The sequence below is a fragment of the Opisthorchis viverrini genome (genome assembly GCF_000715545.1).
Source record: "Opisthorchis viverrini unplaced genomic scaffold opera_v5_332, whole genome shotgun sequence".
Taxonomy (NCBI): domain Eukaryota; kingdom Metazoa; phylum Platyhelminthes; class Trematoda; order Opisthorchiida; family Opisthorchiidae; genus Opisthorchis; species Opisthorchis viverrini.
This window is the reverse complement of record NW_008751985.1, coordinates 114291-131617: the sequence shown is the minus strand read 5'-3', so window position 1 is coordinate 131617 and position 17327 is coordinate 114291. Positions and strand designations below refer to the sequence as shown.

The window sequence follows — 17327 nt, the reverse complement described above, 5'->3', positions numbered from 1 at the left end:
AGGTTTGACCACATGGACATCACTCCTTAGTCTTTGCCAGTTTCAATAAAAAATCAGTGAAAATCGATAACGATATAAAGTAGCAAGCCGATTATTTATACTGATATATATGAGTGAAAAGTGAGCAGTTAAAAGGCTTCTTTCTCGGATGTAGGACTGTGTGTATGAAATAAAATGAAACTCTTACACTGAGGTTTGCATAGGACAAGCAGCCAGGAGACTGCACGCTAGAATTGGCGAGAGTAAGCGAAGGATAAAAAAACCCACCAAAGGATGCGGATTAATACCAAGCACTAGTTAAAGACTCAGCGGTGGCAGTACATACATTAGACACAGGAAATTGAGTTGATGTGGATAATGTAGATGTTTTAATAAGAGGAATGCGATTCACACCACAGCGGTTGATGGCTTAGGCCGTGGAAATCTTCAAGCATGAATACAACAGAGGGTGTGGAACTAGTGAGTGCATCCATAACGACCTTAGCCTAGTTGACACGTGGCGATATGGAGTTGTTAGTATACGTAGTATCATTAGCAAAAAAGAGGTTGGAAATCCCACCCCGACCAAAGTTCACATAATTCTTCTCCCTTAAACAATTGTCGTGGCACTAGCTCATCCACACGGACGGACAGAATGTAAATGATACGGGGAACAAGAGGTTGGAAATCCCACCCCGACCAAAGTTCACATAATTCTTCTCCCTTAAACAATTGTCGTGGCACTAGCTCATCCACACGGACGGACAGAATGTAAATGACGTTTACGGGGAACCTACATGTGAAGCGAACCAGATGAACAAGACACGAAGTTGGATGCAAAAACATTTAGGTTCCCCAGAGACGCCTAACAACGATTTAGCCAGGCTTAGCTGTTTGGTTCTCCTTCCGTCTTAAATCTCGACCAACCTCCTAACCTGGTCACTTGGCCTGATGAAGCATCAATGTCAGACACGAAACGTTGCCCAGAAATAAATCTACCGGTTGTTTCCAAGAACGATGGTTTCTCAGTCGTTTATCGACTGATTGAAGAACACAAAGTTGCTACGATCAACACCCATGAATGAAGACGAAGGGTCATGGTACAACATAGATATTTGTTTGCAGATGAACTGTTATAACCCTAGAGTGGTACGTTTCAAATTTAACTAAATTAGGTGAACAACGAAACGCCCAACTACGAAGCATAACCTGGCATCCTTATTTTTAGGAGTCTGATTTTCATCGACAATGGTAGGAAAAACAATCGATAGTCCTAGGGGAAATCAGGGTTCATATGTCCCACCGACATAAACTAAACCTTTTAAGATTGCTTTCACAATATCGGAGAGAAAATATCATTTAGGTGATACTTATAACTCTATCCAAAGGAGAAAAAGGCAAACATGTTGCAACACCTTGTCACATTATGAAAAATCAGTTCACACAGCAATCATATCACAGCATTGACATACCTCGCTTACACGCTATTCCCAGATTGTGAAACCAACTATACGGTTATTATGGTGTCCCTTGAGAAGCACGTCAGGAAGGTGTGAATCAGTAAGGGCTAATCCCCATTACTGGAATACTCTTCAGAAACGCAGATGAATACTAAACGGATTCTCGTGAATTCACTCTTGCCATCTGTCACACACTATTCGGTCATATTATCCCTTAGATAGTCCACTTCTATCACCGGCTGCAAAAGATTGCCCTAAAATATCCGTGCGAATTTTTATTGAATTATCGAAGCTTCTGTGTATATAAGTTCTCTAAATTTCTGGTTGCAACAAAACCAAGGTGCACCCGAACTTCTTTGTCCGCCAGCCCAGCAATTACCATAACATGGAATAGATTTTGCCAGTGCGCGGTGTATGGCTTAGTTCATTTCATATCTCAAACAAAGCTTTTCTCCGTTGACATCAATAAAGCCACTATCTTAAAGGGGGTATAGCTTCTCTCAAAACTGTACAGCATGAAAACGTGTTTCACTTAAGGAGCAGTAAATTTTTTGGAAGTGATTTGCATACGGTAGCGTTGTCAAGCTTTCATATCCGAGTTTATCACAGTGCAACTGCCACCTGACCTCTCGTACGAATGAATGCCACGAAAAACTATGACACTGTTGTTGTTTTCAAGACCCCTCGTACAATGCACGAAGATAAATCAACGCGGACAGGGCTGACCGACCACATACGATTTGGCCTCCATGATGGATAAAAACAAGAGAACACAAGACCAAAGGTGGCAGTCTGTACAACATGCAAATATATACGACTAAGCGAAACGATAGATGAGGCCTATCCAAAGATTTTTATGCTCTTCAAAGTACGTGAATAACAAAAGTCGAAAGCTAATCGCTATTTGTCCTTTGACATAGAAATTCGATTAAAAAACACAAGTCACACAACGTGTTTAAAGGTATGAATACATTTCTCCTCAAACCCTCATCCTTCTGTACCTTGCGTTTCTAATCTAGAATAAAAAACCTGCCTGTAATATACATCGTTGTAGATAAGTTCATTACACACAGAGGCGGGTTTAACCAGAAAACTAGTGTACTAGAATTATTGTATCTGAAAAATCTGTGATCAGAATGAATAAATCAGACCAACGTTTTGAACGATAGATAAGTAACCGAAAATAAAAGAGAAAGCTGAAAAAATTTCTTTGGTGGATTTGAAAGAACCATCAAAATGACTGTTCGATGCCAATTTAGTCAGTGCATTTCACAAGATTTTACAAGCGTGTTTCAGAGACCTTACGAAAGAAACTACTTGTCCCAAAACTTATTGGAAAAGGATTGATAATAGCAGCTCCCTTAAAGGTAAAAGCTAGAAAACACGGCAAAGGTTCAAGAATAACAAAACGTTTTCAGTTTCAGAGCACTAAAGCCTATATACTGATGAAGATAGAGCGGTCATTGGGAGACCAGTTCGAACAAATTGATTGAATCACATACGAGTATTTTATGCTGGGTGCTTTGGAGAGAAGAAAAGAAGAGAGAGGATCATTTTTTTCGTTGAGCAAATGACAAAAAATGGGACGCCTGTTGGTGCTACATTCAGTAAAATACGCCATCGCTGATACGCTTCACCTCCAATCGGCGTTTTATCAGTTTAAGCAACTAGGTAGTGAAACCGGAATTGAGTAGATGGTTTACCTATTAGAGCAAAGTTACAACGACCCCGCGCCATTTAAAAAGCACTATTGACATTGACTCAAGCTGTTTGATCAGCATTTACCGATCACCCATCAATATCGACCGTACTTCTATGAAATGCCTGAATACTTATCATAGTCGGTCGTGCTTATGTGACATGCCTGAACACTTTTGCTGGATTGGTTGAATGATTGACAGGCCTGGATACTTGCAAGATTCCCTATTGAGATTTTGGTGGTGTTTTAAAGTCTCACTAGGTTCCGGGTATTTTGGGGTTATTTTCGGGAATCTGACTTTTCTGATAATGTTTCGACGTGTTTTACACTGAATCCATGAACCACTTTCTTGGGGTACTTTCGAGCATAGGGTGAAGAGCGGAAGAACCTGCTTTTGACTGAGGGGGGCATTTTTATGGTCAGGTTGTCCACATACTGATTAATCCTCAAGGAATGAGGTGGAAATAACCCCACTTGTTTAGACAATCAGAAATAGCACAAAGGGACGTATGAAAGCAAATGGTAACTACAGTGGAACCGGTGGAAACGAAGCACCATGTGGAGCAGGTTGGATTGTAAAAGCAGCTGACTGGTGATTAGCGAAATACACTCATTTGCAAACAAATTTGGTCTGACAGGAGACTCACTAGAAACCCAGCTGAATTTCTCTTTTAAGACATTTTCTTGCAATTTGAATTCAAGTAAAGCGTGAGGCTAACGAAAACTCGGAAACTGCGTCGACTTGTTGAGCCCCAAAAAGGGCGAAACTGGTCGTGGCTGTCGAAGACTTATCAGCGACATTATGAGTAGTGTCTTACGAGCTGATTGGTAACTTCAAAAGAGTGACTTCACTCCAGAGTGGAGCGACTGATGCGTTCCATAGGCTGCATAATCAAGCACGTGCAAAACCAGTGTACCCTCGTTATCAGAGTTATTAAAACGATAACCTTGGGACACGCAATGGCTCTTCTGTTCAAACTAACGTCCGACTTTTAACACATCACTGAATCACCCACTTAAACAAATCTCCACACAGAACTAGTAAAGTTAATGTTTGCCCATATACTGACTAGACTGTGAGCACAATTTGGCACAGTAAGGTGAGCGTGTTTGGACAGCTTCTGGAGAACCAGTTTGCAAACTGATTTCCAAATATCACCCACGGTTTCCTTGGTGAATAGACAGAATTTAAAATTCTGTGGCCAACGTTTAACCCTATCGCGTTCTAAGTATAGACTAGGTGAATGAATAAAACCCTTGGTTTGCGGTCCGAAAAGCAGTGCAACCGTGCAGGTTTACCTGACGTGTTAGAGTGGAACTTTCATTCAGGAATAGTGACGCTCATATTGGTGAACAAAAATCGATCACCCAATAGACGTATGCGGGAATTTTCCCGCTGGATTATTTTGGGTCGTCTGTGCACGGATGTATCGCGAAATGAGTAATTTCGATTGGCTATTTTCTAAACCCAGTGATTTGTAGCTGAATGTAGGCAGTCTGACGTGTAATTAGCTCTGACAACTCTGTGGGGTAATTAACTTCGCTTTTTTAAGAAATAGCCCACTTGCATGGAAGTAATAAGCCACTGATAAGGTTAATGGAAGCTCCCCGACATCCCACGACCGGCTTTCACTTCTAGGGGATCATAAGATAAGCACAGTTCCCGAATTTCCGTCAACCTCATGTTCTTCTTGAACCAAAATTGAACGAAGTTAGCCAAATACACTCACTTGCAAATCAATTTGGTTTTGCGGGAAATTCACCTGGAAACCAGATTAATCCCTCATTTGTGATGTTTTTTGTGAGCGTGTTGCACTGCTCAGCAGTAACCTTAACGAAGCGTTCGTGGTAATCCAAGTCTGAATCATAGCAGGAAAGTCAGTCTCTCCTGTTCGGTTCAGAAATCTAGACTTAACAGTTACGTTCTGGAGTTGAAAATCGGGACAAGCACTACTTTACAAGGCACCATTTTATCCGAAATAAAAGGTTCCTAGCATAAGGAGGAAAGCTATTCGTTGCGGAGCTGTTTATTGTCAAACACCATCTAAACGGTTACACATTATTGAAGAGGAACGCAGTCTTATATGCATTTGTTTTTGAAAACTGACCATTCTCATGCGTGCATTTGAACTTTCGTGGATTTTCATTGACCAGCACGCCATTGTAAACGAACGCTGCACAGCAGCTCCACAAGTTCAGTATTAAACCCCACCTTCCATTAGACGCGAAGCGGGGCTACAAGAAAACCACATACTACTCGCATGCCCCGTCAGTAGTATCCATCGTTAGATTGATATCTCCAAAATAAACAATTTTTATTCATAATAGGTCGATCCAAAGGACTGCTTTGTTTTCCGAGCCACTCAAAAGAACCTAAACAACGTATAGCTGCTTAAGCTGTCGAACAATTAGTCACCTTTGATAAAATTCTCTTCTGTATACCTCAATATTTCTGTAGGTTGACAGACGTAGACACAAGACTGTGTCAACAACCTGATCCACTAATTTGTGAGCCCTCAGCCTGCTTCGAGGCAATCTTTTTAAGAGCACAAACTTTGGAGTAAAGTAAGCTCTTGTGTTGATCGAATGACCCACCAAACAGCAAAGCAGCGTTACATAATCGGTTGGGCAATTTTCGCTAAGCTGTTGCGGGTTTTGTAGAATTCACGCTCACATCACTTTTGTGAACAGTCCTCCTAGTTTGTAGCAGTTAGTTCATTATCAAGCAAAACAATCGCATCGCTAAGGCGCACTCATCGTGTGCTTGGAGCGTAGTGGAGGCACAGTGAACTCGCACGCCAGATAGTAGGATTTAAATCCCCCACATGGTCAAGGATATGCACTGCTAATGAGCTCCAATAAGAGCGAAGCTTGAGTCCAGTGCCCATTTCCCTAATGCGGAATCACAGAGGTATTCCGGAAGTGGCAGTTGGTCATCGTTCATTGCCAAGGGTGTGGTTGATTCAGTTTGAGACTGATCTGTTGTTGGGCGATCAAACTATTAGCCTTGTTGCAAATAGTCTCTTTTTAGCACATACCTGCGGTTGGTACCTCATGACAAAGACCCATTTGGCCTCAGCAGTTCCAGGCCTATCTAGGGGTCAGTGTCAACTCCGACCACAGCAACATCTCAGCTTTCAGCCTACTGCAACAGGACACCTGGAGCGCCGCAGAAATTATCCATGCTAGATTCAGTGCTCCTATCCATCGGTATGTAAGTTGATATAATAGAAAGTGAGAAATAGACCTCGGTTTCTCGAAAAACATTCAAAGAGGCTGATAAAAATCGCGCAAAAGTGACTACCGGCTGATATTCAATCAGAGTAGTACGCACCTTGTAGATGTATTAACACAATATCCACCTATAGGTATCTAGTTGCAGTGGCCTACACACTAGAGATGCGCATCTGGAAGCTCACAGAAAATGGGGGACAGTCAGTTCAAGTACAATATTTGCATCTTGGACCTTTGTTTTTCGCAGACAGCGTACACCGATTAAAACGGAATCCAGCATACGATGAAAAGTCGCTTCTGATCCCACGTACTCCATTGTACAAACACTAAGAGCACCTTAATAAATCCGACCTCAGAGTTTCAGAACAGACCTTTAGATGCTAATGGTTGTTAGTGAAGACAGACGTACACAATTTGTTGCTAAGCATGCTGAAAGGTGTACAGAGTGTTTGATCCTGGTGCTGAGATACTTTCAAGTGAAGTTTGGTAGAATACGGAATACATGCGACAGTTGTAGCATGCTTTTGGCTCCTCCCCAGTGTATGCGGAGAGTGCTTCGGATTATGACACCAGACGACAGCCGATGAGGTATGACAATAAGTGGTGAAGTTCATGGTTGTACACGGGGTGAAGTAGTGTCATGGCACCCATGCTTACACCGAAGAACGTGCAGAATTCTCAGATAAAGCCTACGACCAAAGGACAGCGGAAAGGTACCAGCACATTACCGAAAGGAGGAAAGTCTCTCGCTGTCAAGCCGTTTACTGGCAAAAACCAACCAAACAGTTACGAGTCATTAGACAGGAAAGTAAACAACTCACATTTGCATAGTCTTGAAAAAATGAACATTCTCATGCCGTCTCTTAAATTTTCCTGGATATTCATTGGCTATCACACAACGGTAAACATAACTGCCACCTGGTTTCAAAATCTCCGCAATAAACTCCACTTTCCTTCAGATACGGGCCCGAGTTTGGCTACTAACCATAGACTACTCGCATGGTTCACCAGTAATATGCATCGTTACATTAGTATCTTAGTCCACGTTTTTGAAGAATCAACGCACCGGACCTGTCTTAACCCCTAAACCTGAGAGCTATAGGACTGTCATTGTCAGAATTCCATCCAATGATAAACGTAGTTTCGACATCAAAGTGAAACCCTCCAGCACGGCACACTGGGTCATAGAGGTACACAGACCGTCAGACCACAAGAATATCTTGTCTGTTTGCAGCAGCCCAAACTGCCCCTTGGCTTTCAGGTTGGGAGTAAAGATGTGTGGAAATATGTGCCATAAATTTTTGACTACTGTGATCACAGACAGAACTCTAGAGGGTGCCACACAAACCCATCCAACATTGGATAACCTGGCAGCAAGCATAGCGTGCCAGCCATTTCTTCACACCTACATGCGGGACTCTTTTGCTTTGTACCGGTATATTCGACGCGTGTGATAATGACTCTACTAATGACGGAAATAGCTACGGTTTTTTAGAAACTTTTTACTTTTACAACATTAAGAATGCAGCACCCACTTCTCTTTCCAACAGCTGTTATCATCCGTTTGTAATTTTTCTAGCAATTCACTTTTTAGTTCATTCTCCTCAAAGAAGACATGCGGTACCATCTTCAGGCTCCTTTTTAATTTACCTGGAAATATTTATGCATCAGACGTCCTTCAAGACCCTACGGAGATATGGTTCCAAAACTAAGAAAGTTTGGAGTGACTCAGGTTAAATTTACATAAGCCCATAGATGTCCGATCCAACTGAAACATACCTGTGAGAATTCTCCACTGTAGAGCGCGCAGCTATATCCCTATGTATAACCATGAGTATCAGTCGAATTCACGAGAGGCCTTACTTGTACAAATGATCGCTTTATTACGCTGGTCGTTTTTTGGTGAAAAACAAACCCAAATAAAGAAAATGATGACAACTGTCAGCCAAAGCGATCGCGTAAAGAATTATCTAGTTGTCAGCTGTGATCATTGCAGTAAGCTATTTTTAGCAAACCTCAAATCAGCATTGTCGAGCGGTACAATTGTGACCTCCTACAAATCCCACTCTGCATTCAGTGCTGGATAAACAGTTGAACATAAACACTCATATTGCAATTATAATGCACTTGTCACGGTATCTTTGTCTTCAGGATAGGACCGACCGAATTACTTAGTGCAAGCTGGCTACGCACTAGACAAACAGAAAGAATGGATTATTGAATAATTTCCTTTTCCTCAAAAGAACGAGGTTCCATTAGACTTGAAGTGCGTCTATATTCATTTGACTTCATCGTGATGCAAATAAACAGCGGTTTCTGAAAATATTTATTAGATTTGTTGTCTACTCCGTATATTCTGATCGACGAGTAGATCGTTCTCCGACTTCAATGATCGTTCAAAAAAAAACTGAGAAAAATGATTCCACCTAAAGGATATCTCACATTCAAATACGGCAAAATAGATCCACCGATTCGAAAACAATCATATACAGAAATCCGGAACCTTTTACGCCGTCCGCGGTATTCATTTTCTGGATAGGTAATCGCGTACTCCCCAGCCGTGATCAATGAAAATCCTCCACTTCTATTCGTCACTCCTTGCCTAATAAGACGGGTTTTCCAAAGTGAATTTCTTGCAGTTGAGATTTCTTGGGGATTTTGTAAGTGATGTCAGTCGGTGCTGAAAATTTTAGAAGGACTGTACAGTTGGCGCATCTCACGAAACTCCAAAGAGATGTCAGCCAACCTGGTTGGTAGTCTGACTACTCAGCCATTCGGCCACAAGCGGCTAACTAGCAGTGTGGTTGGCCTGCACTCAGACTTTCGCAAACTTCAGACATTGTTCACCCAAAAAAGAAATCACCAGAAAACACGTATTTTTAGACAACAGTTACATTTAAAGGGGAAAACAGTCAGGTAAGGTTGACGAAAAACGCTCCATTGCTGTATACAAACTTACTTCTGTTAAGTTTCGTCTGAAAGATTACAGTCAGGCAATCATTAATCCTCATATGACCGTCGGCTTATAAGTAGCTCAGTGGGAGAATAATTTCACAAGAAGAGTGCAGCTTCCTTTTGAGAAGTCTTCACTCAAGGAGCTAATCAACAATTGTGATCACGTTATGTGGATTCTGTGATTGAAGGATAAGGGGCGCTATATCCTGTCCGTGTGAGAGCTATTCACTGCTGATCAGCCGCTCGTGGTCAAAGAATTAATTGTTTCGACTACTGGCTAGAAGTAGTTGCACACCGCTGGTGATTCCTAATAAGAATGAAACAGATAAACGGTGCTTCGCGACGTTTCGGAATAGATTAATTTCACTTTTTGATTGAAAATCATAAAATCATCTGTATGAATACCTGAATAAACGAACATATACAAACCAATTGTCACAGCTTGTACTATGTTGAAACTAACTTGCACTGGTGAAAGATTCAACAACACTTCCTGTTGAACCTGAACAGCAGAAAAAGTGAGTAATTTTTACCCGCGACTCCTACGTATTTGTGAAGAAGGGAAAGAAAGCCAGGAACAAAACGGCCACGTGGCATGAATTCGCTTAGATATGGTTGATTTCACGCTAAACACTTTTGACGCTTGCATTTCGTAAATGCCAACCGACAGTTATGTCATTCTGCCCAGTGGGACTCAGCACGTCAAGTTCTATAAGGTTATTGACAGTGGATGTACTAAGCAAAACTGTCATCCTTTTTGTTTAGTATAGAACAAGCCATCGTGAGTGAGAGATGTTTTATATGCCACAAAAAAAACAGACTGACCGGTGTCGATGTATGTGTCAAAAACAACCAGGGAAACGAACAGAGCAAGTATTCCAACACTCCTTGCTGTGCAACACTAGATTAAATAGAATGAAAACCCCAACAGCACTTTGGAGAAAATGTTATCTCATAAGAAGTTTGCATAATTAAATTTTATGCTCGAGGATTTACAATATCTTCACTTTGTATTTACGCCTTTCTCATATTAAGAAATTGGTGTAGTGCTTACGTACGGCATTGGAATCCCATCATGCCCGCCACCTAACCGGTTCGAAAACGGGCAATCACTGTTATGTAAGGTACCGCGTTTGATTAAATAAACAATCTGCATGAACCCTATTGAAAGCAAACAACAGAATTATGGTATATCTCAACTGAAAATAGCACTGATATCCAGTCAATCCCTAAGGGAGTTCGTTCGCACTTGGAACGCGTAGAACACGCGTAACCACAGTAAGTTGTTGGAATCTTCATTTCAAAACCTCTTATGGCTCCAGAGCTTAGCAGAACTTTTCATCACTTCGTCTGATGTTACTTCTGGCACATGGAATACCGTTCTAATCTGTAAATTTTATCTCCACCCTAAGGATGGTATTCAATTAAGGCTTGGTTGAAACACAGCATCACAAGACACCTTCTCCACTCTGCCTCAGCAGTCCCGACTTTTGGTTGCAGGATCAAGCGTCCAACAATCAAATCTGGAGCTGAGTAACATAGTTGACTTTGATACGGAATATGCTCACCCACCAGAACAGCTCAGTTTATAATGAGTGGCTTGGCTGACCCGAAGAAGAATGATAAAGTTTGCCATTGTAACTTTTGCCATTTAAACGAGTTAAGCGATTCTAAAGCAACCGAAGTTTATTTTCACTTTCAACGGAATTTTTGTCTTGTCATTGGAACCAGCCTATGCTGAAAAGCCGAGAAGCACTTTTTGGCTGGTTCATCCTTTTTGGAAACATGAATAGTGGACAACCCACAAAACTCAGAGAGTTTTAAATTCGTGACCTTCCGATCAAGGTTTGATCACTCAACTGTTTGACCACAAGGAGTAGCGTGATTAGCTATCACTTAGACGGGGCCTAACGTTACTCATTATTTATCGAGGGAAGCCGTATCATGTTCTCACTTACTGACTGGATCCTCGAAAAAAGATTTCTCAGAAGGAAGTCTACACATCCAGAAAACTTTCTTTCCTTAGAACTGCTTAATAGTTTACGGTTCGATTATGATAGCTGTATTATTGGATAGGGGGCACAAAAGCCACCCTCCTCTTCAAGACAATCCCTAAGAACACAATGAAAACAAGGATAGAGTTTTTAAATCTAGAATCTAACTTTTACATCGAAGGCAGGTCATTCTAGGAGATTTCGTCTTAGCAAATACAATACAGGTAACAATCGATGCGGATATGACAATAAGATCACCCCAGACAATTTTCGAACGCCAGGTTTATTTTCGAAGCTTGATGAAATTGAGGCGCGGAAAACTAGTTTTATACCACTAGAATTTCGCTCTTAAATTTGAAGTTTTGTGATGGTACGAAAACGGATTTAATTTTTGTTCTGCGTTGAATTAATTATCTACTATAACAACCTTTACAAAATGCGAGCTCGGGATACTGAATAATCCTTATAAAGCTTACTAGCGAAAAGAAAATTATTAGACAACCCAGCGCGAGTCAACGTCATTCTACTTAATCTTCATGACAATAAGATTAAAGGATAAAATTGACACCCTGGACAAATGAAATGCATTGGACTATTATGGGTGCACCGCGGATACAGCTACAGGGAACTCATGGTAACTTGGCGGAAAAAGGACGCGCAGTAGATCCAAGCAGTAAATATTAAGGACCAATAAAACTTTTGTCCCGTATACATTTCTGACCCCTGTTTTCAATGTATTTTTCGCAGAAAACAAAAGATACCTCATACCTAAGCTGAGATGCCACTTGTTCTCATAAGGGCCGGTTGCAGTGTTTGTCCCGTTTCTCATTCGAATCAAACCTTAAGTTTGCGCTTTTAAACCCCGCTTTAAAACTTTTACTTATTTCGTGGCACATGAAACAAAAAGACTGCCGGTAGTTAGTAGGGGGCCGAGGCTTTGAGCGTCTTGGAAATGTCTACAGTGAAACAATAATGAAACCAACCTGTTTACTTCCTCACTGAAGTAGTAAAATCTAAGGAATCTTACGAACGTACCGAAATTGTTTTTACGCCTCCTCCCATGCACATATCCACAGCATAGCATATGTTGATATATATATATATGAAAGCCAATAGTATTTATTCACTGCTGCACTAAAGATAATAAACATCATGTTTTACTCATTACAATATTAATTCTAATTCTACACAAGTTGCCAATAAACCTGTACCTGAACACGTACGTATGCTCCGCAAGATGAATGGCGTGGATAATAACATGCATTTGTCAAAGAAGTCAGCATTTTGCCAGAGGAATTTTTGTTGTTCATTCATTGATCAGGTGTCATGACAAGGTTAGTCACTTTCTCGCATTAGTATGGTCTTCCTAAACCGTTTGTACCTACGCTGGTCGTAGCCTTACCCCAACTGTGAAAGTATACGTGGGGTGTGCAAAACCACCTGTTAAGTTCCAGAAGCCATTCACAGCTTGAAATTTGGCAAGCGATCTTTGCAGAGAAAAGTGCTCCTAATTCACGAAAATTAAATGGAGAATTTCGCCTCATAAGTCCAAATAAGGGTTTCCAAGCAATCAGCCGCTTGTTGAACAAATGCAGTATTTTTCACAAAACAGTGCTTGAAGCGTATGATTTGAAGGAAGCACTAAACTGCGCGACTTTAAAATTTATGGCATTGCAGTGGGTGGGATTTTCACGATTAAATCTTCCAGAAAGTCCAAAGCTCTACACAACAAAGTTGATAAATGTTTTCTATGTATCTATCAACCTCTGACAAAAAAACTACAGAATCCACTGACTACGTATAGTTATTTCGTGACGCGTACGTCAAAGAACGCTGCTGAATCCTAGGGAAACTGCGAATTAATTGACAGCCACGTCGCTCAAGGTGCATGGCGTCGTGACGATCAATGGGCCATCGACCTGAACTGCTTGTGGTAAACGGATTCGTAGCATGTCAATCAACCGGAGTTTTCCTGCGATTTTAAAGAGTGAAAAGGACATGCCAATGCAGTTTCCAACGTTTACGTCTTAGCCACACGAAGATGAAAATCTCACCTCTCATACGATATTACTTTTTTGCAAAGATATTTTGCCCAATTTCTGGCTATAATCTATCATTTTATCTGCTTTCAAGGAGATGGAGTAAGGTAGAATGTTGAACTGCATGAAATGAAGTTTCGACAAAACAGGCTGTATAAGCCTGAACTTTATCACGCCGCTTGTAACATAACATCGGGGACCATACCAATCCTAATTAATCAGATTGTTCCAGGAAGTTTTTTCTTATCAAACTTGAGGAAGGATTTTAATCTTCTTATGCGCTGGGTATACTGAGTCAAAACCATGGCCAAACAAAATCTCGCTGTTTGGCCAACAGACTCATATTGAGGATGCGGTTAATGCGTCCACAAATGATCTACACCTTGATGTACCATTTTACATCGAATCAGATGAAAAACATCCATTTCATTATTCAAACAGGTTAAAGTCCAAGCCTTAGTTTGCCTTATTTTGAAGACACAAAAGGTCCGATTTTGGTGTTATTTTTCACCGTATTATAGTAAAAAGTGACTAAAGGTAATTAAGGCGCCATTTCTTTATCTCATCTGATATTTCTTGCGCTTATCGATTTTTCAATCGTTAGAGCAGCTTTGTATGCATTTTCACCTAGACCCACTGAATGATGAGACACTCAATGTGGGGAGAAACCTGCGAGACTTGTTGTCTCGAGTTTAGGCTTTACACTATGCCATTTCGAAGCTATGGGATTATCTAGCTCTGAATACTCAAAACATGCGTCCTTTCCGCTTGGGTTGCAAAATGTCACTAAAAATGTATGTCGCATGACCCGAAGAATTCACAGCGAACCAGTACTATTACAGAATCAAACTCAAGGAAATGTACTGCCGAATTCTATCAGGTCTGCTCATTTATTTTGGTGGCTAATCTGATCACGAATATTTCAGCTCATTCCAAGTGCTTGTGAGTGGAAAAAATTGAATATCCATGTTATTAGAGTTCACACTGGAGGGGCCTGTCAGACAAATAAATGTTGAACCAAAACAACTCCCATTGCGGGCTTACCCCGTGGTGCAGCACAGCTAGTGTTTACGTCACTTGTATCTAATTGACCTTGGCGAATCTCAACGCTGTTGAAACCAGTGATGTGAAAATTAAAGGGCTGATAGATTTTGCGCGAAAGCCTTGAATCATGAAATTTTCTTAGATTCCAACTTTCTGCTTGGGAAAGTGTAATTTTATACAAACGATTCGCGTCGACTGACGCACACTGTGATTCAGGTGCTAGCGCACTTGTCTGAGTGTATTAAATGGTTTTCGGATGAAAGTCCGTTCTCCACACCGTGGGAGGTAGCTGGACCGCACCAGAAACAGAGTGGAAACTATTAACTTGAATCTTGTAATGTCAGCATCAGTGGAACTTGAGTCTCCAACATGTCACTGTTAAAAATCCCAATGAAGTTCCCCGTTTTATGTTGACCACAATCACAGTTGATCGAATTTCATGCGACTGATTGGGTCGAGAGTTGCTGTTACATAACATCTAGGGTCGACATTATTTGACAAAAATGAAAGATAAATAGGAATCTGGCTGTAATGCACAACCATTCGCAGCCATCCAATATTTATAGACTTAAGACCGCTGATAGTGTGAGGAGGCTTGAGAATTTTTGTTTTTTAAGTGAAGCTAACCTAAGCCGATCTATGTCTTATCGAATTGCAAAAAATCACAGTGGTGATAAGACACTCGTTCTCAAACAACTAGCCTGGATTTCGCGGGTTCCAGATTCCAGAGGTATCGTGAAATGTGCACTGATGGTGATTTCCACTAAGTACGCCCGGCGCTCCTTGGTTTTTTAGCATAGATTGACTTTTGTTTGAAGATAGGAGATCCCTTTTCTAATCTAAGACAAAAGGCAGACACCAGCTACCAGTCCTTACCTCAGGACTACTGTGGCCAACAAATGGGTCATCAGTCGAGACACAGGTTACCAACAATAATGTTTAAAACAGAGGCTATAATTAGCGAAGAATGAACTGTTTCCACTTCTGCTGGACACTACAAAAGACCTGGGTTTCGCCTCAGAGATAGAATGGAAATATTAATGTGATAACACGTCTTGTGTTTGTTTACCAAGCCCTTCCGAAACGACGTATGAATTATAAAGAGGCAGGTGAGGGGACTGTGTCCTAGTTCAAAGGCTGTTTTAACTTCGTGATTCCACAACCAAAAGCGATGTATTCCAAAAGAACAAAATGTATAATGCACTTCTCATAAGGTTGCTGGAAATTTTTCGACAGCCCACGACCGGTTTTGCCCTTCTTGGGGGTCATCAGGTAAACGCAGTCCCCGAGTTTCCGTCAAAATTACGTCCTATTTGAATCCAAATTGCACGAAATTAGGGAAATACACCAATTTGCAAACAAATTCGGTTTTTCAAGAGACCCACTTGGAACCCAGCTGAATCTCTCGTTCGTAATGTTTCCAGGCAAATGAATTCGCTGCACTAGGCCGCTTCATGTTTGCATCGCTACGATATTCGAGATATCGCGATACATGTATATTCGTAATGAACTAACCGTAAGGTTGCTTAAACTTCCTCCACAGCCCACGGCTGGTTTCGCCCTTCTTGGGGTTCATCGTGTAGGCGCAGTCCCCGAATTTCCGTCAACTTCATGTTCCACTTAAAAACGAATTGCACCTTCTACCAAATCCCATAAAAACAAAGCTGTACTACAAGTTGAAAAGTGCAGTCATTTACAAAACAATCTGGTTCTGCGAGAGACTCACCTTGGACCCAAATGAATCTCTCGTCCTTTTTAAGCAAAACTAAATCAACGTGAAATTGAGTTTATTTCGATATGTTCTTGCATTTTGGGTTCAAGTAGAACATAAGGTTGGTAAAAACTTGGGAGTTCGCCTACCTGATATGCCTCAAGGAGGGCAAAACCAGTCATGGTCTATCGAAGAGTTTTCAGCAACCTTATGAGCAGTATGTTACGTGATACAAGTGGTTCTCAGACTCGGTATTAGATCAGACGCTGAAAAATAGCATCGTCTCCAACATAAAGGGATACAGCTGTTTAGTGTAAGTATTATGCTGATGCCTAGAAAGTGCTACACATTAGAGATTCCGTGATAGATCAACATTCTAACGCAGCCGAATAAACTCGGCATGCGTCTAGTTGATTTCCTATTTCCCAAATAGCTGAGATTTGAAGAAATCAAAGGTCATTGAAGGTGCATTTTACTCATTTGCTCAGCTGATCAAAACCCTGTGTATAGATGTTACCGCTGCACTTAAAAGCTGGAACTTTTTAGTGACACCTACAACTGAAAATAGATTGATTATTATGGACGGTTTAGCTGTGGAGTAAAGACAAGCCCTATGGTGGAAACTAGTCAATAAGTGTTGAGCGTGTGCTTTGTAGCTCATCTTCATTTGAGGTTTGGTTATTAAGTCCGTTACTCAACCCTACAACTATACTTTCACTATATGACCATTTTTCAGGTTGCACTAGAGCCTCTTCACGTTCGTAACGGTGGGTTTTCTCTACGGCCGTATCGTGCAAACACAATGAATTTATTTTATCTTGGATATCAGAGGAATAGTAACAATCAGCGTGAGCACAACTATCTCGTTGTGTGTATGGTAATTCTCTAGTTTCGATGTCTGCGCAGTAAGTTTCTGCTACCATCTAAAACTGCAAACAAAATTGTCTTCTCACCCGAGGTAAAACTTCCCTTTGATTCCCCTAAACCAAATGAACCTTTGAATTGCAATGACCACAACATTTTATAGCTTCTGTGAGCCACACAGACACGCACACAACGTATAACCATCCATCCTGTCGACCGAGTTTGGCAAGTATCTTTACCGGAATCACATTTGATTTCGTTGCTATCCACCTAATCTCCACCTCTAATCCGATCAGGGACATGTAAAAATCCCCAAAGAATTGGTGAAATGTCTCAAGCATTCGCTTG

The 17327-nt window shown here is 41.1% G+C and overlaps 2 protein-coding genes across 2 annotated transcripts in view; one reads left to right on the top strand and one right to left on the bottom strand.

Moving 5' to 3' along the window:
• Nucleotides 1-17327, top strand: part of T265_10039 (hypothetical protein) — a gene marked incomplete at both ends in the record, with an annotated part of 147989 nt that overhangs the window by 89566 nt on the left and 41096 nt on the right. The window contains one exon of the mRNA XM_009176290.1: nucleotides 16852-16992. Within this exon, the coding sequence (XP_009174554.1) occupies nucleotides 16852-16992 (141 nt within the window). The remainder of the gene's footprint in view (nucleotides 1-16851; nucleotides 16993-17327) is intronic.
• The window catches only part of T265_15031 (hypothetical protein), a gene marked incomplete at both ends in the record, with an annotated part of 51927 nt that overhangs the window by 33540 nt on the left and 1060 nt on the right, over nucleotides 1-17327 (bottom strand). The window lies entirely within an intron of this gene.